Source organism: Raphanus sativus, chromosome 4 (assembly GCF_000801105.2).
Source record: "Raphanus sativus cultivar WK10039 chromosome 4, ASM80110v3, whole genome shotgun sequence".
Classification (NCBI taxonomy): domain Eukaryota; kingdom Viridiplantae; phylum Streptophyta; class Magnoliopsida; order Brassicales; family Brassicaceae; genus Raphanus; species Raphanus sativus.
In genome coordinates this window covers 18,328,011-18,354,810 of record NC_079514.1, presented here as the reverse complement: position 1 = coordinate 18,354,810, position 26,800 = coordinate 18,328,011, and the positions used below count along the sequence as shown (strand labels likewise).

Sequence of the window (26,800 nt, the reverse complement as noted above, 5' to 3'; positions counted from 1 at the left end):
GATTTTCGAAGTTTGGCAATTGAAATAAGCCAAAGCCTAAGAAAGAACAAAGGTTTATGCACTGAAACCACTTTATGATGTTGGAGCTTTTCACTATTTTTTTCCCAACACACTGATATAATCCAAACCGGAACCGGTTCAACCGGCCAAGACAGATGCAGTAACCGGACTAACAAGATTAAAGACGAACAGCACAGCTAAAAAACTCAATAAAAGCAAACCAAACCCATCGGTTCTCAAACTCATTAAAACAGAGATCAAGAAACCAATTCTTGGGGGTTAAAAAGAAAAGGAACCATAAAGTTCAGAGACATAAACAGATCTTTCCCAATGTTAGTTATATGCACAAAATCAAACAAAGAAAGAAACTGAATCTCCTCTTGATTACTTTTTATGGGTTGTTACTCCAACCACAACATTGCTCACCTGCAAGTTTTTATTTATTGGTACATTAGTCAATGATCTTCTTCGAATGTATATAGTAAGAAGTACAAAGAAAAGACGAGTTTTAATGCTAATGATCAATGCTCACCAGTTTTCCACTTTCATTCAAGGACATGGGATTCTCCACAACAACTGTTTGGGTCTGAAAAGGCATGAATTAACAATGAACAAAGTAAGCACTCTCTTTTTAGGTGTTGTCAATCTTATTATACAAAACTAATAGCTAGGACTGTAAATGGTAACTGAAACTCACAGTTGATGTAGAGGGCACTCTTGTTGATGGAGAAGCTGTTAAGTTAGGCCGGTTCATGGAGAGAGGAGCCCTTCCATTGCTCATCTATAGAGGAAGCAAGTTTCCAGCACAATCAATAAGATTACGATAGTAAATACTCATGATATATATGTGTATATATATATATATATATATGTGTATATATATATATATATATATATATATATTACTTACATTAACATTAGTAACGTATTGGCAAACAGCACATTTAACAGATGATGCTCCGTAAGGATACATGAGTATTATTCGGCAATGCCCACAGTTGATACGCGCCGTCTGATTCGAAGGTGCTGCGAGTTACAGGATAATACAGAAGAAACAGATTCAGTCAATGGGACTACAAAAAGAAAAAAAACAATCAGACATTTTAAATTACAATTTCAAAACAACTTTTGAGAATGACTCACAAGTTTATGTATAAAAATCTTCATACTTCTATTCTAGTAAACATTTGACTCAAACAAGGTGCCATTTAGACTAAAAAAGAAGGTGTAAATGTAGACATCTCAAGATGAAAATGCTGAACAAACCAAAAAAACTGCAAAGGAATCTTTAGAGATTTAGCAATTATGTTACCTGGGACAAGGTTCAAAGTGTGACAACAAGAACATCTAACGCTAGTGGCAGAACGTGTATACATAAGCATAATCCCACAACCACAGCATACAATGCGAGCCATATCCATTCCTATACAAAAAAGATATCATAAAAGCTTACTTTTAGAAAACTTTTTCCGTCACCACCAAATGGGTTTTTTCATCAAAACATATGATCGTTGTTCTTTTCTTTTTCGATATTGCAAAGCTTCAATAAAAACGCCACAAAGAGCTCAGAGATAGATAAGGTGATTGATTACCTTGAGGAGGACTGATGGTTCTACACAAAGCACAACACACATTTGTAGCTCCTCTTGGATACATCAACGTAGTTCTACATCCACGACATACCAACTGCTCCTGCATTTCTCTGATTCCTAGTTCCAGGAAAAACACACACACAATTGCCTCAAAATCTTTACTTTACAGCCAAAAAAAAAAGAAGAAAAAGCAACCTTTTTGATTCGAAATACAAAAAAATCGGACACAGAAACTTGTGCAGCCAAATCAATCGAAGTTACAGAATAGCAGATGAAATCGAAAAAAAAAAGATCTTTTAATCATGCGGGTTGGATGCTAATCTTTTAAATTACACACAGTTAAGAAGTTTTTTTTGTTGGGGGAAATCGACAATGGAAAAGACAATAGATATGATTTTGTCTTCTTCTCTTGTCTGTTTGTCTCCCACCGAATTATCGCTAGCTTTTCTTTTCTTTTTTTTTTTTTTTTTCTTTTTAATTGTCTGGAGCTTTGAACCTTGTCGCACTCTTTAGGTCATTTTTTATTTTTTTATAAAAACTTTATCGGCTGATCCGGTCGATCCCGGTAGAAACGCACCAAAATGTTATATTATGGACTAACTCCCGTGGTTCAACGATTCAACAGTTCAATGGACACCATGAGCTCCGAGAGGACTCGGGTCGAACGGACCATGAAATCTATGAGATCCAAGTTGGGCCACCACACTGTCTATTCTAAATTTAGAATGCCTTCCGATTAATGCCAGGGGATAGACAGATCGCCTGCACTTCTGCCTACCAGGGTAACCAATTAGGCCAAAGCCCAATTGATAGATTTTCCAACAAAATATTGTTAACAACAAGGGAAAAGAATCGAACCCATGACGTGGGAGTTGCACCCTTGGCCAAGAAACGTTCTACCACTAGCCTACCATTTTAGGTCACTTTCTGTAATTTTGTTTAAGAGCGTGGGGGCTGACTTGATCTGCGTTTATTGAAACGCGATTTTGAGTCCTTCTCTTTATTCTCGAGCTTCAAATTGCTGCAATTGCCTCGAATAAAAATTCCAGAAATTCCAAAACAAAAGAGAGATCCTTTCAAAACTTAAGCATATGCACACTTTATCCTATACCGAACTACCTACAACTAAAACCGGACTAAGGTTCCAAAATATCAGAAAACTGATATATTTTTATACTTCAAATATCTAAACATAACCAGACCAAACATCGAATGAGTAGCTGAATTTATAAAATCCGAATCGTTTTATACATAAAATATTTATTATATAAATATAAAATAACTATGAGATCACATAGGTTACTAATGCAACAAGGATGATCAGTACCAGATTGCAAAATCTAGTTAACAACATTAACACTGAATTAACGAAACAAGGGGTAAGTTTACTAAAAGAAATTGAGAAGAAAAACTAAACTAAGGGCCGGTCAAACGCGCAGCAGCTGCGGTTGCGGTTACGGTTGCGGTTACGGACGCGGGTGCGGAAGTTTACGGATACAGATGTTTGCAATTTCAAATATTATTAAGCTTTCTGTATGGTTGACACAATGTTTGAAAATTATTATGTATGCATAACATCTGTGACTATATTGATTATGAGATACTGCAATGATTTAATAATAATGTATCCATTTTAACATATTATAACACTACAAAAACATAAAAACAACATAATATTATGATTAAATATAATATGATTAATAGTAATACTATGTTTATTTATTTAATTTTTTAATTAATTGAAAGTTATAATTTCAATAATTCGTTTTTTGAAGATTTATATTAAAAGTTTTAATTTAAAACTTTAAAAAGAATATTTTGTTTCGTTTTATATATGTGTATATTTTTATATATGTATGTTAATTTTTAAAAATTCTAATGAATATTGGTTTAAAGTGTTTATAAACACATTATGATATTATTTGTGAATTTAAAGTATTATATAAAATGTGTATATATTTTCATTTATAATATTTCCATTTTAATTTAAAAATTTAAAATATTTTAAAAAACTAATTTTATTTTATTTATTTACTCGCAGCTACACACATTAGGTGGAACCAGCTTTTGATTTTAAGAGATTGAGAACAGTTTGAAACAATTCATAGCAGATTGTATGATTGTTTCGAAACGCTGTCAACCGCTAACGAAAAAACCTGTCAGACCCTAAATGACTAAGTTTGTGTCCGATGGTTAAGGCAAAGGTGGGGTTGGAGATGGAAGCTATGCTCAAAGGTGAGAAAACTTTGAGATCACACGTTTGCTAGACCATGTGCACACTATTACAGACCTTGAACCAAGAAATGTCTCAACGAAACCAAGAAGCTAGCTAAAGGAAAATCAAAGCATTTTTTGTCATTTCTTTTTTCGGTTTTATGTATCTTATTTCCAACCTTTTTGATAACGGAGGTGGCATGATGAGAGAGCAAAGAGAAACAAGATGCAGACATGCATATGGATATCAATTGCAGCAACCATTACCTTAGGAACTGCAGCATTGGCATGGTCTTACATTCATGCGTCAAGACCATCATCTGAAGCATCAGATCCTCTCAAGAGAAATAAGATACATGAAGCTTAGCACACCTTATATATAGAGATATATACATGTCCTGGTTAATTATTTTAACCGTTAGCATGCATAACTCAACAAGCAATACCAAAATAATTAAAACATGTGTATTTAAGGCATTCATACCTGAATGACTTCATCTAATAATAACTAAAAACAAAAAAAAAGAGAAAAGAAGGTTAAGAAATAAGTGTAATGTCCTCGGTCTTTCATATAACCAGACATACGTCCTATGGAAAAGTGTAGTCAGGGTTTAGACAAACCATCGACCCAGACAGGATTTTGGGTAGTACCTGCGCCAAAACAAGATATTTTGTTGCTCTGAAGGAGTGTGATCAGCTCAAATCTGTTTGGGATAGCTGAGTTTAGCTCACAGTATAGCTGACCAGCTCGAGCTAGCCAGGTGGTCAGCTCAACCAACTCTGTGACCAACTCGACCAGCTTAAGTGGTTGGATCAAGGAGTGAGACAATTATTGTCGGGTCAACCATAACTGCCTTGTTTGGTCAGTGGGGTCGAGTGATTAGGCGCCTAGGTTAGGGTGACTCTATTTTACCAATCTTTTGACAACTCAAGTGGTACTCAATTTCCTTAATCCCTCTCTTCTTTCAAGCCATCATTAATTGTTGAGTGAGATCTTTTTCAAAAGCTTTACATGTGCATAATGTTGAGAGTAATTGAAACGACAATGGTTGGTCTCCATTACTTGCTAGTTAGAAGACTCATGCTGTAGTTTCTAGGAAGGGATGTAAATGTATTGAGAGTTTGATCTTGGGAGTATGAAAAAGAGTGAAGAGAAAGAGTGAGCTCAAGAGTGTATAAACATTCTACAAGAAATTAAGTCATTAGGAACATGTGAAAAGAAAAGTTCAAAAAAAGATTAGCTCAAGATTAAAAGAAAATTTAAGGAAAATTAAAAGAAAAAATCAAAGTGAGGGTAAAAGTAAAAAAAAAATGAGAGAGGGAGCTTAAAGAAACAAAGAATTCAAGTGAAAAGAGAGTTTTGCGTGATCTTAGGAACATTGGATGAGTGAAAAAAAGTTTGGCATTGGGAAATAAGGGTGAAACTTGTTTTTATATTAAGGAAAATGGTAGGACAATGAAGATTGAGCTAGCATTGTATGCATGAATTGTTCATTTCCTTAGATATATTATGCATAATATCAAAGCTACTAAGTTCTTGAGAGTAGTCACCATTAAAAGATCATTTTAACCTCTTTTTCCACTACAACTTTAAGCCACTTCTTACCAAACCAAATGACTTGGACTAATTGACAATTTGCAAGAATTCAGTTATGATTTTGTCTAATGAATGTGAGAGATAGTTGATAATGAATGTGACAAAAAGTTGATTTTGTTTTTCTTTGTGGATTCATGATGATGGATGTATAGATCAAAGGGTTAGGATAGGTCTTGAGAAGTTAGAGTTGGAAAAAGTTTTTGTTCTTGCTATTTGACATGATTATGTAAGGATATCATGTTGATGACTAAGAAGAGTTTCTTTTGGTGATGAGTCCCCAGCTTCAAACCTCTTCTCCTTGATTGTTCTTGAAGGTTTAGCCTTATCATTTCTCTTGTTTGGGAGAACTGATATCTTGTGATTTTCATAGTTTTAGCCTTATCATTTCTCTTGTTTTATGTTCATCTTGCATACATTTAGGTGCATTTATTGTCCTTGCATCTGTGGAACCTTTGGAGCAGGTACTTAGGTGAAATGGAGCAATTGAAGATATGAAATGAGCAAAATTTAGAGTTTGAAGTCATAGGATTTTGTAGCGGCCAGGCTAGAAGTCTCTGCCAAGTCCATTAGCTCCACACATATCCAGTGGCACCTCTAGAGGACACTACCTTGGCCGCTAGAAAAAATCCAATTAATCCGAGAGAAACTCCACTTAATTCCATTTTATTCGGGGCACAGCGGCCGTTTGTAGCGGTGAACATGACATTGGTTTTGACCGAGGCCGCTAGATACATCCTGAAGACGTGGAAGAAGCTCCTAGCGGCCAGAATGATGGCCACTACATTCCACCTCCTAGAGGTTTCTCTTAGTGGTTTGTACAAGGCCGCTATGACCACTTAACCTAAGAAGATTTCAAATTTTTAGCCTCCTGGTATAAATAGTCCTTTTTTTTTTAAAGAAATGGTATCCTTTTATCCATTGTAAACACTAAAACCTTTTGGATATTTGGAGTTTATGCAATTTTTACTGACGTTCTTGTTTACTTGTGATTATAACTTCTTTTATCTTGATTATGCTTTTATCTATCATGGGTTTAAGTGTAACTAGGATGATTAGTGAGTAATCACCTTTTGAATCCATGGATTAGGTAGATTTAGGTTGATTACCGGAGAGTTAAGGTGTTTAATATTAGATCTCTTTGTTTCTATCTTCATTAGGTGTTCTTAATTATTGATTTGACCTCATCATGATATTAAGCGATTTTATGGACCAAAAGTGTTTGTTAAAATGCTTAACTGAGCTTAATAATGCTCTAGGTTGAATAACCAAAAGGATTTGATGTTAGGATTGCTAGATGGTTAATAGACTTGAACATAATGCATACTTGAATGAATTAGGCCAATGGAAATTGATGTTTAACTCATGATTGCATAGGATCTTTACCTCAGGAATTGCTTGATCTTTAAGTGTTATAGACTTATGGAGACTTATGATTGCTTAAAATTAACACCTTGACTTGGAAACTAATTACTTTGGATCAATTGCCTTAGCCCATGGGTTCTCCTTTCAATAATTGATTGAAAGCTTTAGATATTAGCTTACTGGCTACATGTCGCATTGCACTTAGATTAAGAATACACTTGCATTCTCTTTGCATCATGAGCTTAGGATTGGATTGACACTCATCTTTACTACTTTGATCTTAAGATTAAGTAAAATTGATACCAAAGGGCGAAGTCAAATGGTCACGAGTGCAACTCATGTAATTTCATCCTTTGGCCAATGGTGACCCATCAACCATTACACATCCCCTATGTATACCAATTGTCTTCTCTTCTTTTGGGTTTAGACAAATCAAAAAGAGAAAGCCCTTGAGAAAGAGATATCAAGTAAGAAGGATGAAAGAAAGTTCGGCGAGAGAAAATAAGAGGGTTAATCGGCTAAAGCTTGAAGACTAGTGGGCGACCCAACGAGTCGAGTGGTTAAACGGTCTAGCAAGGCATTTCTGCGAAGAGACTGGATAGTTTCAGACGGTCACCGAAAGATGCCTTGAAGGATTGTGATTTCTCTTCCCATCTTTCTCTGAATTTCTAAGGTGAGTGCGATAACGTAAGGTTAGATTGAGAGGTCCATGGTTTAGCCGGTTCATGGTTATGGTCGTTGGGCCAAATTAGGGATTGATTTGTTCATTACTTGAGTGTTGCGTGATGGGTACATAAGACTTAGGCAGAGTGTATGATTTGTTTGGTGCATTCATGTAGATACTAAAATTTGGCTAAATGCCTATGAACCCTAAATATTGTTATTTCGCTTGTGCGATAGGAAAGATCGGTTGGACAGGGTGTTATTAATTACCTGGCCTGAACCTCATTTAAAAATACAACAAAGAAGATGAGAACTTAAAATATGTCTGGTTTGACAAATGTTTTCTTTACAAGGTTTAACAAAGGTTTTAAAATACATAGACTTATAATAAAAATATGTTTCTTAATTAATAAGACAATTTTTAATTGTTAATGTATTAGAGTAATTAAATTAGTTGGCGATTATAGTTTTAAATGCATTAAAAACTGAAGTTGATAAAATTTTAGTTTTGTTTGGTAATGGCATAAGCAATCCTCTTTAATTATTCTATCTAAAAATTAGTTATAAAATGTAATGAGAAAACCTTAATTAACATTTTAATATATACTAGATTTTGACCCGCGCTTCGAAAGCGCGGGTATTATTTTTCAGTTTTATGAAATATATTATTTTTTTGTAGTTATTGAATGTATTTATCATAGTGAAATTTTCTTTATAATAAATTCGACACATAGAGTGTCTCTGGTAAACTATATGTTTCTCTCGTTTTGTTTTATTCTCTCTCCAATCAACATATTTATTTGACTTGTTGTTAAAAATAAATGATTTTAAGACGAAACTATACAATACTTTTACATTGATATTTTGTTTAAACAATGTGACATATTTTTATATTAATTAAATATTTACATTGTAATTTAAACTAAATTTTGACCCGCACGCCCGTGCGGGTGTATATTTCAAACCGATTTATATGTTAAGTTTAGATATTCTGACATATGTTATTCAGATTTATATACAATATATTATTTTATTTATAGATTTTAAGAAATTCAAAATATATAATGAATTTTAAAAAATAATTTAAATGAGTTATCCGAACCCGAAGTGAACCCGCAAAGATCCGAATATAATTCGAAATAAAATTTAGAAATATCTGAATGGAGCTGAATTCTTCGACCTCCGAAACCCAAAACCCAAGCAGATCTGAAACGAACCCGAACGGATACCTGAACGCCCAGCCCTAGTTATAATTCGAACTAAAATTTAGAAATATATGAATGGGGCTGAAATCTTTGACCCTAGAAACCCAAAACTCAAACAGATCCGAAACAAACCAGAATAGATACCTGAACGTCCAGCCCTAGTCACTATTATGTATCATGTATATGTCATCATATAATTAATTGTATTGGTCCATCATATAAATAATAGAATAGTCTTTCGACGTCAAAAAAAAAATTGGTCCATCATATAAATAATCATATAAGTAATAGTATTTTATATGTATCATCTTATAAATAATCATATATATTATATTCTTAAAGTTTAATTTGAAATATAAAAACCATAATTTAAGTTGGTATATAAAATTAATCTTTTTGTTGTATTTTCTTATATATAATGAAAACATTTTTAATAATGGTTATTGGAAAATATTTTAGTAAAATAATTTTTGAATATATGAATAGTTTTTAGAAAAATTTATATAAATGAACTTTAAATTATTATTTTGATTTGAAATATGTATATAAAATTTAAATTTTTTTTATGATTATTTTAGTCAAAACAATGTTTTTAGGTAATTAGATTAGTCTATTTTGTATATTTTTTAAAAACTGATATAATGGATTTCCAATTTTTATTAATAACATAAGCCATTATTTTTTCTTCTTATTTTTTCTTCTTGACATACTTTTATCTATGTTTCAAAGTTTTAATTTTTTTTGCATTAGTTTTCTATGAGTTATTATTAATTTTATGATATTTTTTTTGAAAATTGAACTCTTGAAATTTTATATTTGACTAAACTAAATAAGGTAATAATACTGTTGTTTTACATAATATACTATTTATATTTCAATTTGTGTTTTTATTTTCACCATAAAGAATGTTAAATAAAAACAATTATAAATATAGTGACATAATTTTAAATAAAAAAAATATAGAAAGAAGGTTGTTTAATTTATTATAAAAACAATAGCTAAATGTTTAAACAAAAAGAAGTATTAATTATGTTATTCATGTTTCCAATTAATTTTCATTTGTTATTAATTTACTGAAAATACAATGGCTAAATATGTAAATAAAAGAAAGTACACATCTCTACTATCCATCTCTACTATCCGTATTGCCAAACATATCTCATTTATTCTACTATTCATATTACCAAACATATCTCATTTATTCTATTATCTTTGTTTCCAAACATCTCCATTTTGTACTTCAACTTTAATAATATAGATAATACAAATATTGCTATATAATTCATATTTTGTTTTAGTATGTTTTTCTTTAGTAATATGTAAAATTATTTTTATCATAAAAAGTTATAATTCTCTTGCAACGGTAAGTGTTGGCACGGCTCTGTAAACCTATTATAAAACAACAAGTGGTATATAAGTTTTAAAAGAGTTCTTTAAATAAATAAATTGGAGTTTCTCACTTTCTTTTAGTTTACATTTTTCACACGTAAATACTCTACCACATATCTGCAATGGGCATTCTCTTAGTCGCTGTCAAAATATGTTGTCATCGTTGAAATCTTCCCGTGACCAGTGATCACAAAACCAAGCCATACATATTCGTTTATTTACAACCACAACAACGTTTCCTGATTACAAAACCAAGCCATGCACTCATATTCTGCTTTTACAACCACAACATTGTGCCACCTTATCTTGATCTTCGCATTATGGTTTATGGGGAATCTATTCTATTACAACACAAGCATCATATGAAAGGAACATTTATTTATAATTTTTACCATTAGAACTCTTAATTTTTAGAAATTTAACTAATTTATAATATTTAATTGTTAATTATGTATATTTTCGTTTCTGTTTAACAAAATCTTACAATACTCGTTTTACTCTCGATTTCTGAAATAGTTAAATATTTTTAAATGAATTAAAAATTAAAAATTTTTATTCTGGTAATTCATATTTAAAAACTAAAATAATGATATTTTTATATATTCCACAAATATAATTTTATTATTGGAATAAATAATAAATATAATATAATAAAATAAATTAACACGCTAATTCTTTATACAGATTATAACATTAAATTTAAGTAAATATGCACATAAAACAACACACATTTGTGTTTTCAAATACAACTATATTTAGAAAGTAAAAGTTATAAAACAAATATTTAAATTAGTATCATTTAAAATTTAATTTGTAAAATGAAAGTTAAAATATTAAAAGTTAAAAATATCTGTTTAGCTTAACAAAAGTATTATTTGATAATATGGTGAGTCATATTTTAAAATATCTTTAGTTAGTTATGAATTATAATAAGTTATAATAAAGAAAACAGAACTTATCTATTTTACCAATGTTGAGTGGACCTTGTGATTAAGCCATTTGGTTGCTGATAATCTAGGGACCAATGCCGCAATTTTGTTTTACGTTGGGAAGATTCTCGCTCTCCAAAGTAAACTTATATTAAATGGTATGGGTCTCCTAAGAGAATTAAGGACTTTAGCCTCGAACCTCTTTGTCAACAAATTAACACATAACTAGAATTTTGACCCGCTCGCCCGAGCGGGTGTTAGTTCTAAGTTTTTTTTATAAATATATATATCGCTTTTAATCAGTGATATATATTTTTAATCTAGGACGGATCCGGATATCCAAAAAATTTAGGTATACAGATCGGTGATTTTAGTATTCTAATTTGAATATGTGCCTTTTGGATATTCGGATTATAGATATATATTTAGACATTATGACATCCGTGAGTATCTAGTTACAGATTCGTAAAAATAATTTTAAAAATAAAAATATTTTAAGAAATAAAATATCTAAAATATTACATTAATTAAATATTTTTTTTAAAATTGATGATTATATTTATACATATAATATTATTAGAATTGAAATATAATATGATAAGACTAATTTAATATATAAATATAAATATATCAAATCTAATTATTAATAAATTTTAAAATATAATATATTTTAAAAATACGGATCCGAATCTGGATATCCAGATCTAAAAATTAAGATATCCAAATTCGGTTTTGACGAATCCAACATTTTACTATCTGCATGCGGATCCGGACACCCCAAATATTCTACTTTTGGATTGAATCTTGAACGGATCGCGTATCAGATCTGAATGCCGGATAATAAGTATCATGCCTATATAATATAACATACATATAGCTCACAAAGGCCAAAATAATTAAAATATTTTAATTAAAAATGTAAAATGACATTTATACTCTTACGGCTAAATACTATATACTTGTAATTTAGATTTAAAGGGTGGAGTTTAAAGGTGAGGTTTAAATTTTTTTGATTAGTATTTAACTTTCAAAACTTTAGTTTTAAATATAGGTTAAAATTTAATACCAAAATAGTCATGTACACTAATAAATCAGGTTTTAATAGGATTAATTATTTTGGTTTATAATTTGAAAATGTTAAAGTATCAAAAAACATAACAAAATTTTGGATTTAAATATATATGTAAACCCACTAAATAACTCATATTGAGATAGATCATAGATTTATAAAACTATCAATATATTGGGGGATTTTTGAACCTAATCTATTTGAACCAAATATGTGAAAATATGCTTTATCATTAATTAGGTAGAAAGATCACGGTATCTTTGCTGGCCTTAAATCCTAAAATCTAGCGAATATATGAAACAGTTGGTGATCATTGGTTTCCTTGGTTTGGTTACGCTGTCAAATTTAATTAATAGAATGGTATAGGAAAGTTTAGTTAAGTAATGGGTTAATGTATTTAAATCAGTGGCATTGGACTGTAATTATTTAGGAAAACTCAGGGTCAAATCTTATTTGTACTTCAGTTTTAATTAATACTAGATTTTGATCCGCACTTTTAAAGCGCGGGTTTATTTTCCTTTATTTTTTTTTAAAATTGACAAATATTTAATAAATGTCATATTTTCATATATTTGTTTTTTTTATAAAAGACTTAAGCTTTTTATCTTTTTTTATCGTGTTTCATTTTAAATGAGTATAGGCCTGATCACAATATCCGGACCCGAAGAACCAACCCAAAAATCAGGGTTCCGAACCCGATCAGACCCGGGGTAAATATCCGAATGAATTCTAAATTGCTATATCCGAAGAACCGATCCGAACCCTATCCAAACCGAGAATCAAATGAGTACCCGAAGATACCCGAAATGTGAATATATATCTAAAAATATATGTTATAATTATATTTATAATTATTTTAATATTTTAAATTAATATCATAAGTTAACTATAGTAGTCATTTTTAGTACTTTTGAGTATTTTTGGATAAAATATGATAGTTTGGATAAAAGTTTATCCAAAAAACTGTATAGAATTGGTATTTTTGGTTACTTTTGGTTCCTTTATTTTTGGTTACTTTTGGTTACTTTTGAGTAATATGACTAATTTGGATACAAAAAATTGAACCGTAATACAAAAAAAGTTTATCTTAAATTTACTTCTATGACTTATTTTGTTATTTTAAATATGTTTAAGTTTAGAAGATTCTAAATAATTCTAACCCGTAATATGATTTTATTTATTTAAACCGAAGTTAAACTTATTTTACAGTGATTTTTTTTTAATTTAAATAAAATATTTTATATCTTCAACACTCTTGTATTGAAAAATTTATTTGTGCGTTTCAAAACATTTTCTATAATATTATTAAATTTAATTTATGTGATTTAGTTTTTATTTTAAATGAATTTTTTTTTTTTGGAGTTGAGATAATTCAGACCCGTATTATGATTTTTTTTAATCATTTGTTATTTCAACTTGATTTTATTTTGAGGTTTATTTAATAAATGCTTTCAAATAATTAATAATGTGAAATATTTTTTGGAAAAATATGGTGCAAACACTTAGGAAACAAAATTTTCAAAAAGCTAAGAAATTGAATTATATTAAATACTCTTTAATGTAATTAGAAAATAATTACTTTTGATTGGTTGCAAATAATGCTAAAAAATACAGGCAATTTTTGTAATTACTTAGAAATTTCAGGGACAGATTCACAAACATGCATCTACTTTAATAGTATAGATTTAGATTTAGATTTAGATTACATTGTCTATAAATATGAAACTATCGCCTGCTAGTCTTACAACACAAAGTACAACAAAAATAACACATCATATCTTCCTCTCCCTCAATCAAATTAATCTTCTGCACAAAGTTAAAGATTTTAAGGTAATCTTGCCGAGCTCTGTCTCATCTATGTAGATGTTTCTTTATTATAGAAGAAATCCATACTCTCTTCTACTTGAGTATTTTGCTTATCCATATGTTTTCTTGACATATTGTAGTGTTCATCTCTTTTTTGCCTTGATCGGGTAAAGAAATTTATAAGCGTTCCTGTGATGACTTACGGCAGAGTGATGCTTTCGTAGTTTTAGTTTGCACGGTCCTTCCACCTTACATGTTTTTGGCTTATGCTGCTTATATTTCTGTTAAGATTTATTAAATATATTGAGATATATTTTTAACTAACATCAAGTAATATATATATCCTTTATTTTCTAGGAAGCAAAATGAATTTGTGGTTTACCATTGCTGTAATTGTCTTCTTTGCATCTATACTCGTCGCAAAGAAGACGAGAATGACAAAGAAAAATCTACCTCCTGGACCACCAAGACTTCCTATAATTGGCAATTTGCACCAGTTGGGATCAAAACCTCACCGCTCCATGTTCAAATTGTCTGAAAAATATGGACCTCTAATGTCCCTCAAGTTTGGAAACGTGACTACCGTTGTGGCTTCAACTCCAGAAATAGTGAAAGATGTCTTGAAAACGTTTGACGTCGATTGTTGTTCACGACCTTATTTGACTTACGCTGCAAGGCTTTCATACAATCGCAACGATCTCGGCTTTTCTCCCTACAGTAAATATTGGAGGGAACTGCGGAAGATGACAGTTACGGAACTCTACACCGCAAAAAGGGTCAAGTCATTTGGACATATCAGAGAACAAGAAGTTGCCTCCTTGGTCGATTTCATCATACAATCTGCCTCATTGGAGAAACAGGTTAATATTAACCTCAAGTTGTTGAAACTGTCAGCAAGTGTGATTTGTAGACTTGGATTTGGGATAAGTCTTGAAGGGAGTAAGCTCGAGAGTACTTATGAAGAACTTATTCAAGGAATCATGGAGGTTATGGGGAGTTTTGCAGCAGCGGATTGCTTGGCCATTGTTGGTGGATTAATTGATAGACTCACAGGGTTGCATAACAAATGTGAGAAGGTTTTTAAAGCAATGGATACGTTTTTTGATCAAGCTATAGAGCATCATTTAGACGATGAGAGTATTAAAGATGATATCATTCACTTGCTCCTCAAAATGGAAAGGGGAGAGATTGGACTTGGAGAGTTTCAACTTACCAGAAACCACACCAAAGGGATTCTTCTGGTAAGTAGTGAAAAAATTCTATAAGTGAAATAGCCCCATTATTTAATTTCTTATTGTCTTTTGTTTTGTTATTACAGAACATTCTTGCTGCTGGAATAGACACTTCTGCCCAAACTGCAACATGGGTGATGACACATTTGATTGCAAACCCAAGAGTTATGAAAAAAGTGCAAGCCGAGGTGAGGGAAGTGATCAAAAACAAAAATGATATCAGAGAAGAAAATATAGAGAAATTGGAGTATCTTAAAATGGTGATTAAAGAAACATTCAGGATAAATCCACTTGTGCCACTTCTGGTTCCAAGGGAGACTTTAAAGGATATAAAGATCGCAGGTTATGACATTCCGAAGAAAACATGGATACATGTCAACATTTGGGCTATTCATAGGAATCCAAGCGTTTGGAAAGATCCAGAAGAATTTATCCCTGAGAGGTTTATGGACAATGAGATCGATTATAGAGGTCTAAGCTTTGAGTTGTTGCCGTTTGGTAGTGGACGGAGAATGTGCCCTGGTATGGGTATGGGTATGTCTTTGGTTCACTTGACTCTTATCAATCTTCTTTACCGTTTCGATTGGAAGCTCCCCGAAGGAATGAATCCAAAAGATGTTGATCTTGAAGAATCTTATGGACTTGTCTGTCCTAAGAAAGTTCCACTTGAGCTTATCCCGGTCATTACCCATTGGACTTGACTATATATATATATATATATTTCTTTTTTTCCATAATCTAAGATGTAATATTTGGAAGTGTTTTCGAAAATCTTATCAATATCAATAATAATTGTTTGTAAAATCCACTTGTAAAAATTGACATGTTTATTAAATTATTTGACATCATTTTTATAAAGCGATATATCCCCTATATATTGAGAAACATTTGAAAAATTGTAACCTCAATTTTGTAATAATTAAAAAGATATAATGCTTAGGTGTCACTCAATTAGGTAGTCAATTACATTCAATTGAAAAATAAGTAGGTCCACATTCGATTTTTATATGTCGTTAAATACATTCGTTGGTCAAACTATATGATATGATGATATAATATGATACTTACGATATAAGCATTTATGATTGTTCCGCTAAATAGTATTACTATTTTCTTTTCTTTGCTTAAATAAAACCTACGGAATTACCATAAATGACTAATATATATATGATAATTAATGTTTCTAATAATAAAGAATTGGTAACAATTTATATCTCCTCCATCATTTTTTATTTAATTTTATATTATTAAAATAAATTAAACAATCGAATTAGCTATAAAATTTAAATTTAAATTTTTTCGTATATGTTATATTCTGAATTTTAAAAAATGACAATAAATGACTAAAACTATTTAAATTATTATGTTAAAAATTAATGATCAATGGTTTAACAATTTTATTATAAAAAGATACACATAATTTTAAAACCATATGAGTAAAAAAGTATCATTTAATAATAAAACAAATATATATATTTATATAGATTAAACTATATACCATATAAGATTACATAAATATTTTAATTTCAAAAATTTCAATGAATATTCAAGAACATTTATAAATTATAAACTTATTAAATTTTTCACATTGAAATTTTGTTATCAATGATTTAAATATTTTGTTATAAAACGATATGAATGATCATTGAACCATATGATTATGGAGTTTCATTTAATAAATAACTATATAAAATATACTATTCTTAGAAAATAGGTTGGTCAATCTTAACTTATATTACACTTTTTATTACACACTATCGAATTGATAAATAATATACAAAAAAAAACAATCTCGCACTTTTCTTAAATAAAACCTATGAAATTACCTAATATGATTAACATATATATGAAAATTAATTATTATGAATAATGAATATTTGATAAAACTTTTTGTATCTTAGTTTTTTTATTTATATTATTAAAATATATTAAACAATCACAATAACTATATAATAAAAAACATTTAGATTTTTTTTCTTATATATGTTATATTTTGAATTTTTCAAAAGTTTATAAATTTTTAAAAATTTGAAGATCTCACTTTGAAAATTTTGTGATCAATAACTTAATTTTTTTTGTTATAATAAGATATAAATAATCATAAAATTATATTAATATGAATTTTTATTTAATAAATATTTAAATTATATATATATACTAACAATTTAAAGCAACAAAATTGGTTGCATCAATTTTAGTCATTCAGTTGAAACCTTTCAAAACTATGTGGAAGACTAAAGTAAAAATAATTAAATTTTGGAAATAATAAGATGATGGTTCTAAAATCATTAAAATGGTTCTCAATAATGTGAAAGTTAAATATTAAAAAATTATAGAACATGTTTTTGCAATAAAAATGACTTATCGACCACATTACAGTTTTTATAGATATAAAAATGGTGATAAAAATTTAAGCCCAAATCGATCATGCTCATCATAAATTCAAAATAGATTTCGGTCCGCAATTACAATTACAAATGTTCATCCCAACATATCCCCTATATATATATTAAAGAAGAAGCATTCTAAAACATGTGTTCACACTATAATGAACATGTGGCAGTCTCACAATGATTTGAGAATGATAATTCACACTCTCATAAATTTTTTCACACTCTACATAAATGTGTTCAAATTATGTATTTTATGTTTTTGTTTTTAATATAAAATTCACATGTAAGGTTCCAAAAATATGAATTTAAAATCTAATTCTACGATACGATATTAAGACATGATAAAAAAACAGTCCAAAACCAACTAATATCCAAATTAGAGCTGTTCAATATGCTAAAACCGAAGAATACTGAACCAACTAATATCCAAATTAGAGTTGTTCAATATTTATAACGACGCATGAATATCTATTTTTTATATGAGTTGAACTATAAATATAATTTGTAAATCACCTGATCACTTAAATTATAATTAAGTAACAATTTACTGCAACTGATGCTTCTTATTTTCTTAGTCTTTCTTTTTTGATCTTTTTGCTTTATTTTAACAATAACTAAATTGAAATAAAGATTATAAATTTGATGGACAACAATTAGTTGAAATTCTTTACAACTTTTTTTATCTTTAAACAAACAGAGTTGTGTTCAATCGAAGACATATTAATTTGATGAACACTAAATATAGAAGAATAGAAAAGCTTTTATTTCATGCTTCTATTTTGTTTTTTATTTTTATTTTCAAAATTTAGAGTTTTGATTTTAATTTTAGATTTGATTATTTTAGTAAATGATAGAAGCATTTTTTGTTTTTTATTCTTTTATTTAAATATATAATATTTTTTAATAAATGACTTTTTGACAACATGACTCTAAAATTCGTATAATATATAATATGATCTCAAACTAAATAATTATTTTTTGGTATAAAACCGAATAAACTGAAAACCGACGGTATATAAATCAAATCGAACCGAAGTAAATATAGATTTAGAATAGTAGTTATATTTTACTAACCAAAATACCGGAAAAAAACGAACTGAACCGAAACCAACCCGATATCCGAATTGAACACCCCTAATCCAAATGAAACAAAATAATTGTTTCATCCTCCAAAACATAATAAAAATAACAACTTCATCCTGCGCTTTGCGCAGATCTTATCCTATTTTGTTTTATAATTGGTATCACTTTTAAACAAATGATTCTATGTTTTACAATTATATCAAATAAATATATATCTCAAAAAGTATTCCGAATAAATAAAAATAACGGCGGATAAAGAAGGGAATATTAAGAAGATCTGGACTCTGTAACGGCTACTTCCAAAGTACCGTTTCATTATTGTATTAAGCCAAGCTGATCACGCTCGTCTATACACAGAATATAGAAATAGAGAGAGAGAAGAGGAAGAAAAATAACAGCTTTTTGCCCCTTTCTCATAAACACGAGGAGAAGGAGGAATTGTTTTTTTTCTTCCAAGTTCCAACACTTATGAACATTTTCAGGAAGTTAACCGCCATGAACATTTTCAAGAAGAAGACTACTCCCAAAGGTAAAAGAAAAAAAGAGATTAAAACATTACTCCATTGTCTATCTGAATTTGTTTTTTTCTTCTGGAAAATTTCATCTGCATCTGCTAAATTGAGACGAATGGTATTATTTCCTGTTGACGAACAAATTTGACCTGGCATAAAAGTGGGTATTTTGCTCGGCTCTTGTTTTACATAAAAGGGTATATGATTCCTTAAATTAGATTTGTTGTGCAAACTCCAAAAAAAAAAAGGGAAACTAGTAAGTTTGGTTTCTAATTCTGCAGATGCGCTTCGAACCAGCAAAAGAGAAATGGCTGTGGCTACACGAGGTAAGTATCCTGCTTTCTTTTGGAGGATGCAAATTTCTGTTTTAAGCTAGATTAGTGTGTTTAATTGCCAATAAAACCCAAAAAAGAAAATTGCAATTATATCCGAGTCAATTCCGTAGGTTTCATCTGTTCTTTAGCTAAGATTTGCGGTGGGTTTCCAAAAAAAAAAATCCGGAAGATATGATCAAAGATAACTTCACTCCTGCTAGTAAAAGAACCTGATTGTATTGGTTTTTTTCTTCTTAATCCTAGCTTAAATTCTTGGTTCATTGGTTGTTTGAACTATATAGGATAAGTTCTGATTAGTCATTGAGCCCTTGATACTGAAGTTGTGGTGCTAAGTCTTTCAACTCTTTCTTAACCTCTCTGTAATGTGTTTCTAAATAAACCAACAGGCATATTAAACTAAGCTTTTAATTCAGTTTTTGAGGCCAATTTTTTTAAAAAATATATATTCCAATGGTGTTGCAGGTATCGAGAGAGAGATCTCATCTCTTCAGCTGGAGGTAGATAACATATTACTGTGATAACATCCTTTGTTCATATAAGTTTCCTTACGGTTTTATTAAATGATCACAAATCAGGAGAAGAGACTAGTTGCAGAAATCAAGAAAACAGCTAAAACTGGAAACGAGGCAAGAACCAACTTCCATATGTCCTCCTAATCTCAAATTTTTTTTTATAATAGTGACTTATTCCTTTTTCATTTAACATTGTTAGGCGGCTACAAAGATTTTGGCACGTCAACTAGTTCGATTGAGGCAACAGATTACAAACTTACAGGGAAGCCGGGCTCAAATTAGGGGTGTGACGACTCACACACAGGTTTACTTCCTCCTCTACATTTGACATCAGCTAAGCTAAGTTCGACAGTGCTAGTGTACTAAATATCACTGTTCTATTTGGTTAGGCTCTGTATGCCAGCACTTCCATTTCTTCTGGTATGAAGGGTGCAACTAAAGCTATGGTTGCCATGAACAAGGTAACTTTAGTTTGTTTCCATTGGTTAAGCTGATGATGATATATTATTATTGTACATAGAAAAAAGCACAACTTCATTCCTACCTTGTAACTTTCAGCAAATGGCACCAACGAAACAAGCCAAAGTGATTAAGGATTTCCAGAAACAGTCTGCACAGCTAGACATGACGGTAAACAATACTTCTCTTAATCTGAAGAGCTTAAGTTAGCCATCACATGTTATTTAGAGGACTTGGCTTTTGTGTTATGATTGATTTGTTTATAATGTTGTATATTGCAGATAGAGATGATGTCAGAGGCAATTGATGAAACACTTGACAAAGATGAGGCTGAAGAAGAAACAGAAGATCTCACTAACCAGGTTCTTGATGAGATTGGTGTTGGAGTTGCATCTCAGGTTTGGTTTCTTTTTCCTCCTCTTCTTTTTGTTTTCTTGGGTTTAGTCCAAAAAAAAAAAAAATGCGTCTCTGTTTCATTTGTTTTGAACAGTTATCTTCAGCTCCAAAAGGTCGGATCGCTACAAAAACTGCAGCTCCACCTGCTACCACTGCAGCGACTACTAACAACGACAGGTAATGTCGATGTCCGAGAGTGAGCTCATGTTTGGTCATTGTAAACTCTTTTGAAGAAATTTAAGAATACATATCTTGTGTGTGTGTATATTTAAACTTGTAGCTCTGAAACAAGTGAAGTGGATGAGCTTGAGAGGAGGCTGGCTTCACTGAGACGAATCTGAGACGCATCTTATCAAGGAAATGCATATGATGTAAGAAGAAGAAAAAATACAGCTTCCTTTATTTTTGCTTGTAATCTTTGTATAAATCTGCTGAAACTCATCCTTTGAAAAGATTTTGTTAAACCAAACGGTTTTAGAAAGAAGTTGAATTACAAACGCTTTCTTTTGAATAAAAAAATCTCTGTAGAAAAAACGCTTTCTTTGACTTTGTGTATATGTATTCGTAGAAATTTAAAATTTTCATAGTTAACTTCTTGAGAAGTATGTTGTGAAGAAACTTCATATGAAATTTTTATATATGTCACATGAAATCTCTAAAATGACATAAACTCATGATCCTCGTAACTAAGCAATTGATCATATTTGATTTTATACGAGTAGATTTCAAAAGAAGTCTCATGATGAACAAACTTTTTTCTGAAATATTCTTTCAAAAGCAAGAATTTGACCAAAAATCTCAAAATAAAAATTAAACAGGCTTTGTGGACTTCTCTAGAAGTTTGTTAACTGATTTATATTTTAATTAAATGTTTTAACATTTCCGTCCGTTGGAAAATTGATATAAGTGCTGTTCGTTTGGTCGCCGCAGGTCCCGGCGTCGGCGTCAGCGTCTGTTCGTGCGGTCAACTCTTATTCGTTTAGTTGACGCAAGTAGCTGCGTCTGACGCCGCGTCTAAACGCCGCGTTCGTGCGTCGATCGCCGAAAAAACCTGCGCCGGCGTAAAAAATTCAGCGTCTGAGATATGTTTTTACACTTTTACCCTTATTATATTTGATTATTTACAAAAAACCTAACCCTAAATCTCTATTGACGCTGTTTGACGCTCCATTTTGACGCAGCTCTCTCCATCTCTCTCTGTCGTCTCAGCCTCTCCATTGCAGCTCTTCTCACAGTCTCGCCATAGCTCTCAGCCTCTCTGTCGTCTCAGCCTCTCCATTGCAGCTCTTCTCACAGTCTCGCCATAGCTCTCTTTTCTCAGCCTCTCTCCATCTCTCTCCGTCGATCTCTCTTGTCTCAGCTTCTCCATCGCTCTCCGTAGATCTATCTCGTCTCAGCCTCTCTCTCGACGTTCCTCTCAAGTTCAGACCCCTCAGGCTCTCACTCTCTCTACGACGCCCAGACCCTCTCAAGCTCTCGACGACCATCTTACGCACTCTCTCAAGGTCATCACTCTCAAGGTCATCACCTCTCTTTGAGCTTCGACCAAACCCATATCGAGATTTCTCTTCTCCTCCACAGACGACGCCTCTCGAGCTCCCTCGTCTCCTCCACAGATGACGCCGTACAGGTTAAAGTCTTGAGCTTGTTTTTTCATTGTTGTCAGATTCAAATTACATTGGATCATTGTGTTTTATGCTGCTGTGTGTTAATGATGACTCTCCTGTTTCTTTTAATTTATACACTTTGGTTAGAGAGACAGCTTGTGCACTTTGGTTAGAGAGACAGCTAACTGAGCAATACGGATTGAAAGAGTCTCACAATGTCTACCTTGAGGAATCTGTTGCAATGTTTCTTGAGGTTGTTGATCAAGATAAGACTAAGCGGGTTATTGCTTCAAAGTATCAAAGATCATTGGATACGGTACAAAGGAAGCTTGATGATGTCTTGAGTGCTCTTCTCAAGTTTGCAGCAGATACACTAAGACCACAAGAAGGCGAGTTTGAAAGAGTAAATCCTGTTGTGAGGAATGATCGTCAGTATTGGCCTCATTTCAAAGATTGTGTCGGAGCACTTGATGGAACACATGTCCCGGTTTGTCCTCCAAGTCAGAATGCAGAAGCCTATAATGGTAGAAAAGGAGTTACAATGAATGTTCTTGCTATATGTAACTTCGATATGAAGTTCATATATGCATATGTCGGAGTACCTGGTAGAGCACATGATTCAAAGGTCTTGACTCATTGTGCGAAGAATGTAGCAAATTTCTTTTGACATCTCAGAGACTTTATTGATATGTGGGGAAATTTCACTTGATTTTTTTCACAACTATCTCCTATGAGAAATTTAAATTCCTATCTAACTTTGATCAAATGAAAAAAAAACAAGACCAATTTTTTGGAGACTTCGCTTAAAGTGTATTGATTATTTTGTTTAAAAGGAAAAATTAGCATATTTCAAAAGAAATCTTCTAGGAGAAACTCACATAGTGGTCAATTACAAAATTGATGTAATGCATTAATCAGGAGACTTCACTTAACGGAGTAGTTTTCTGAAAAAGTCTCATTTGTAAAACAGATATAAAAATAGAAAATCAAGAGAATGATTAAATTGATCTATTGAAAATTAATGTTTATCTTCTCTTCTAACATAAATTGAATGAGAGGTATTCAATCGTTAATAACAATAAAACCATCAAATGTGAGGAAGTTCAATGAAAATATGACTTCCAAAAGAAAATAAATTGAAAGTTTTGAGATGAAATGAAAGAGGAAATGTAAGATAAATGATTGTTATGTGAAAGAAATAAGAAAATAACTAGGTGTAGATCTGCACAAGTAATTTATAAGATCATATGTTATATATGTTTTTTTGACGACTATGTGTTATAGATATTATATATTTGTTATAGTTGTTACAATATAAAAATCTTACGCACCGACATTAGTGATGAATGATTAGTTTTCAAATTTGTGAATCATAATACATAAAAAGATTTATGTTTAATAAATCAAGCCTTTTATAACAAATAGAGGGTGCCGACCAAAAAAACAAATAAAGGGTAACAATGTTCAATAAACCCTGTTCAATAAAGAAACAATTACACCACAATACAGTTTTAAGTTTATTATTAAGAACATGAGTTATTTTCATTATAGGGCAGTTTTAAGTTTTTTATTAGAGTTCTAGAAACATTATGAGACAATTCTTTCTACTAGAGCAGTTTTCTCTAACCAAACTCACTTTCTATCTATAAACTAACTTAATAAGCTAACTAAATATTATATCTATTTTTTCGTCATTTAACTATAACCATTCACTCTCTACAAGTTTTGGATATTTCTTTTATTTCTTCTTAGTCTTCTTCCTCTTCCTCTTTCATTCTCCATGTTTTTTTAGAAAATTCAAATCTAATGCTTAAATTTTTTTTTTCTCAATTTTTTTTTATAAAATCGTTTTCTCTATTACTCGATCTATCTTTTGAGATCTGTGAAGATGTATCTCTGATGTTGGTGTACACCTTATTTAATGTACACATACGTACCACCATTTTTATTGTACACATCTACTCCATTACACTCTATCGTACACATATAATAAATCTCTAACAACCACTATCTAAGCACACCACCACATGTTCACATGGAATATCCAAAGCCACATTACAACTAAATTGAGTTTAATCATAAATACATAACTTATAGGTTAGATAAAGTGTCATTTTGCGTATAATGCAAACTAAATTGAGTTTTACATTATATTTCTCAAATAGTTGTTCTTCATTTTGGTTTAGTATTTTAGATTTGTCTATTCATTAAAGTTGAAGTCTTCGCAACAAAAACCTATCAAAGTTATTCATTTTGAGTGAAATGTATGTGGCTTATGGATTTGTACTTTTTTAATAATGGCAGTGTACAAAAGAACTTATGCAACAAAAACTATAATAAGATACTCAAAATCATTAGAATCATCGGATATCATAACTTATGCAGTGTACAAAAGAATTAGTGTACATGAGATTTTTTATAAAATATTGTACATGTGGACAATGAAATACATGTGTACACGTATTTCGCTATTTGCAGTGTACAAAGCATCCAAACTTCCAAATTATCATCATAATTTGAGCAATGTACTAATAAATTGGTGTACATATTTCCTCATAAACTGACACTATTCTAAGTTGGAAGATCTACATTTTTAATGTTTATGTATACGAAGATCGTGAAATTATATGGAGTTCATGTATTATTGTGGAAAGTTATTTGTGTATATGTGAATCAATGTACAACTAAAGACACACCTAAACTTCCAAATTTTCATTCTTAGTCCATGTGATATGCAAAAAAACAAACAAATGCAATAAACAAAACCTAATATGATCAAAATGAACTATTAAAAGATACTCAAAATCACTAGAATCATCAGATATCATAACTTATGCAATGTACATGTGGACATCGAAATCCATGTGTACACATATTCCGATATTTACAGTGTACAAAACACCAAAACTTCAAAATCATCATCATAACTTGAGTAATGTACAAATAATTTAGTGTACATATTTCCTCATAAACTGCACTGCTCTAATTTAGGCAATAACTTGAGCAATGTATACATGTACACATGTTATTTGTCTTCCTTTTTGGAACTGCTATGCTAAAAACTATTAAAATTATCATCATAACTTGAGTAATGTACAAATAAACCAGTGTACATATTTCTTGTTAAAATGGTACTGCTCTAAGTTGGAAGACCTACATGTTTAATATTTATGTATACGAGGATGGTGAAATTATATGACGTTCATGTATTATTGTACATGTTAATTTGTGTATATGTGAGTAATTGTACATGTGGATAATAAAACATTTGTGTATATGGTATAGTGTACATATGTACACATGTATGTGGTATAGCGTACACATGTACACATGTACATTGATATTATGTACTCGTGTACTTACAAAGACAAAATTCTCTCTTTCACATTTCCTCATCCTTACACTTACAAAAACAAAATTCTCTCTTTCACATGTACACATGTACATTGATATTATGTACTCGTGTACATGAACAACATACATAAACAAAACACAAAACATTATTGTTTATTTTGACAGTATTGGACAAAATGAAAGCAAGCAAAAAATAAATGACCATTTTGCAATTATAAAGAAGGGTTGAAATGAACAATCAAGAATTTAGGGAGTTAATTAGAGTAGAAATCTGCACAATTAAAAAAATTTGGGGTAAAAACGCAATTATATGAATCATAAAGGATCAAACGAGCAAAAACCTAAAAATAGCCATTAATGTTCTCGAGCTTGTTCTGACGGAGCCGCGACGGCGAGATCTAGGGCCATGTCGTCGGAAAAGATTTTAAAGAGTCTGCAGTGACGCCAGTTCTGCTAATCCAAAAAGAAAAACTAGAGCTTTGGTTGAAACTTCAAAGGAGTATGTGGTTGTGCGGAAGTTGACGATTGCTGAGATTCATGAGAGAGTTTAATTGAAATGGAAGTACGCGGTAAAAGAATTAACCCAGAAAATTATGGCAAATTTAGGGCTTTGACAATAATATATCTGAGTATTTTACTTTTAAAATCTTTGTGTTTTCCTTTTTTAGAAGACTGAGAGGATAAAAAGTTTAGAATTAATTTTTGGATTGAAAGAAAAAGAAAAAACGATGGAAAAAGAAGAAAATAATGAAAGAAAAAATGATGGGTCCTACTAATTGAAAATTCCTAAAAAAATCCAACTTGCTTTGGATAAAAAATGGAAGAAACAAACCAGACTCAGAAAAGGAACGAGTCTAGTCACATCCCACAAAGTTCAAGTTGGGAAAAACTGCTCTAGTAGCAAAAACTGACTTATCTTGTAATTAAAAGTTAAAAACTGTCTTACAATGTAAAAAACACTTCAATAAACCTGCTTTACCGTACATATATTTACGTATACTCAGTATTTTTTTTGCAAAATTATACACATATATATTTAAGGGGGTGTATTCAATTAAGGGTTTGAAGTGATTTGTATTAAAATGACAAAT

The 26,800-nt window shown here is 30.8% G+C and overlaps 4 protein-coding genes across 6 annotated transcripts; 3 read left to right on the top strand and 1 right to left on the bottom strand.

Moving 5' to 3' along the window:
* Window positions 1-118: 118 nt before the first annotated feature.
* Window positions 119-1,994, bottom strand: LOC108851720 (protein LSD1). Its single transcript, XM_018625179.2, has 7 exons — window positions 1,788-1,994; window positions 1,593-1,709; window positions 1,313-1,423; window positions 911-1,026; window positions 698-781; window positions 533-586; window positions 119-426 (listed from the first exon to the last, which is right to left on the bottom strand). The coding sequence occupies exons 2-7, from the start codon at window positions 1,696-1,698 to the stop codon at window positions 385-387; spliced, it is 513 nt and encodes a 170-aa protein (XP_018480681.2). The 5' UTR covers window positions 1,699-1,709; window positions 1,788-1,994; the 3' UTR covers window positions 119-384.
* Window positions 1,995-13,733: 11,739 nt separating this feature from the next.
* On the top strand, window positions 13,734-15,881 carry LOC108852100 (cytochrome P450 71B11). 2 transcript variants are annotated; one of them, XM_018625597.2, is made up of 4 exons: window positions 13,748-13,850; window positions 13,967-14,064; window positions 14,184-15,067; window positions 15,145-15,881. In XM_018625597.2, exons 3-4 carry the CDS (start codon window positions 14,192-14,194, stop codon window positions 15,757-15,759), a joined length of 1,491 nt encoding a protein of 496 aa, XP_018481099.1. In that variant the 5' UTR covers window positions 13,748-13,850; window positions 13,967-14,064; window positions 14,184-14,191; the 3' UTR covers window positions 15,760-15,881. The 2 variants fall into 2 exon arrangements, with proteins under 2 accessions (XP_018481098.1, XP_018481099.1); XM_018625596.2 differs by lacking the exon at window positions 13,967-14,064 and having other exon boundaries at window positions 13,734-13,850.
* A 3,000-nt stretch (window positions 15,882-18,881) lies between these two features.
* On the top strand, window positions 18,882-21,330 carry LOC108851718 (vacuolar protein sorting-associated protein 2 homolog 2). Of its 2 annotated transcripts, none has more exons than XM_018625177.2 (10): window positions 18,882-19,063; window positions 19,328-19,372; window positions 19,844-19,878; window positions 19,957-20,007; window positions 20,093-20,197; window positions 20,283-20,354; window positions 20,452-20,523; window positions 20,634-20,750; window positions 20,843-20,925; window positions 21,029-21,330. In XM_018625177.2, the coding sequence occupies exons 1-10, from the start codon at window positions 19,003-19,005 to the stop codon at window positions 21,087-21,089; spliced, it is 702 nt and encodes a 233-aa protein (XP_018480679.1). In that variant the 5' UTR covers window positions 18,882-19,002; the 3' UTR covers window positions 21,090-21,330. The 2 variants fall into 2 exon arrangements, with proteins under 2 accessions (XP_018480679.1, XP_056865733.1); XM_057009753.1 differs by lacking the exon at window positions 18,882-19,063 and adding an exon at window positions 19,111-19,243.
* Window positions 21,331-21,684: 354 nt separating this feature from the next.
* On the top strand, window positions 21,685-23,044 carry LOC108852656 (uncharacterized). Its single transcript, XM_018626153.2, has 2 exons — window positions 21,685-22,378; window positions 22,503-23,044. Exons 1-2 carry the CDS (start codon window positions 22,365-22,367, stop codon window positions 23,020-23,022), a joined length of 534 nt encoding a protein of 177 aa, XP_018481655.1. The 5' UTR covers window positions 21,685-22,364; the 3' UTR covers window positions 23,023-23,044.
* Window positions 23,045-26,800: the final 3,756 nt, after the last annotated feature.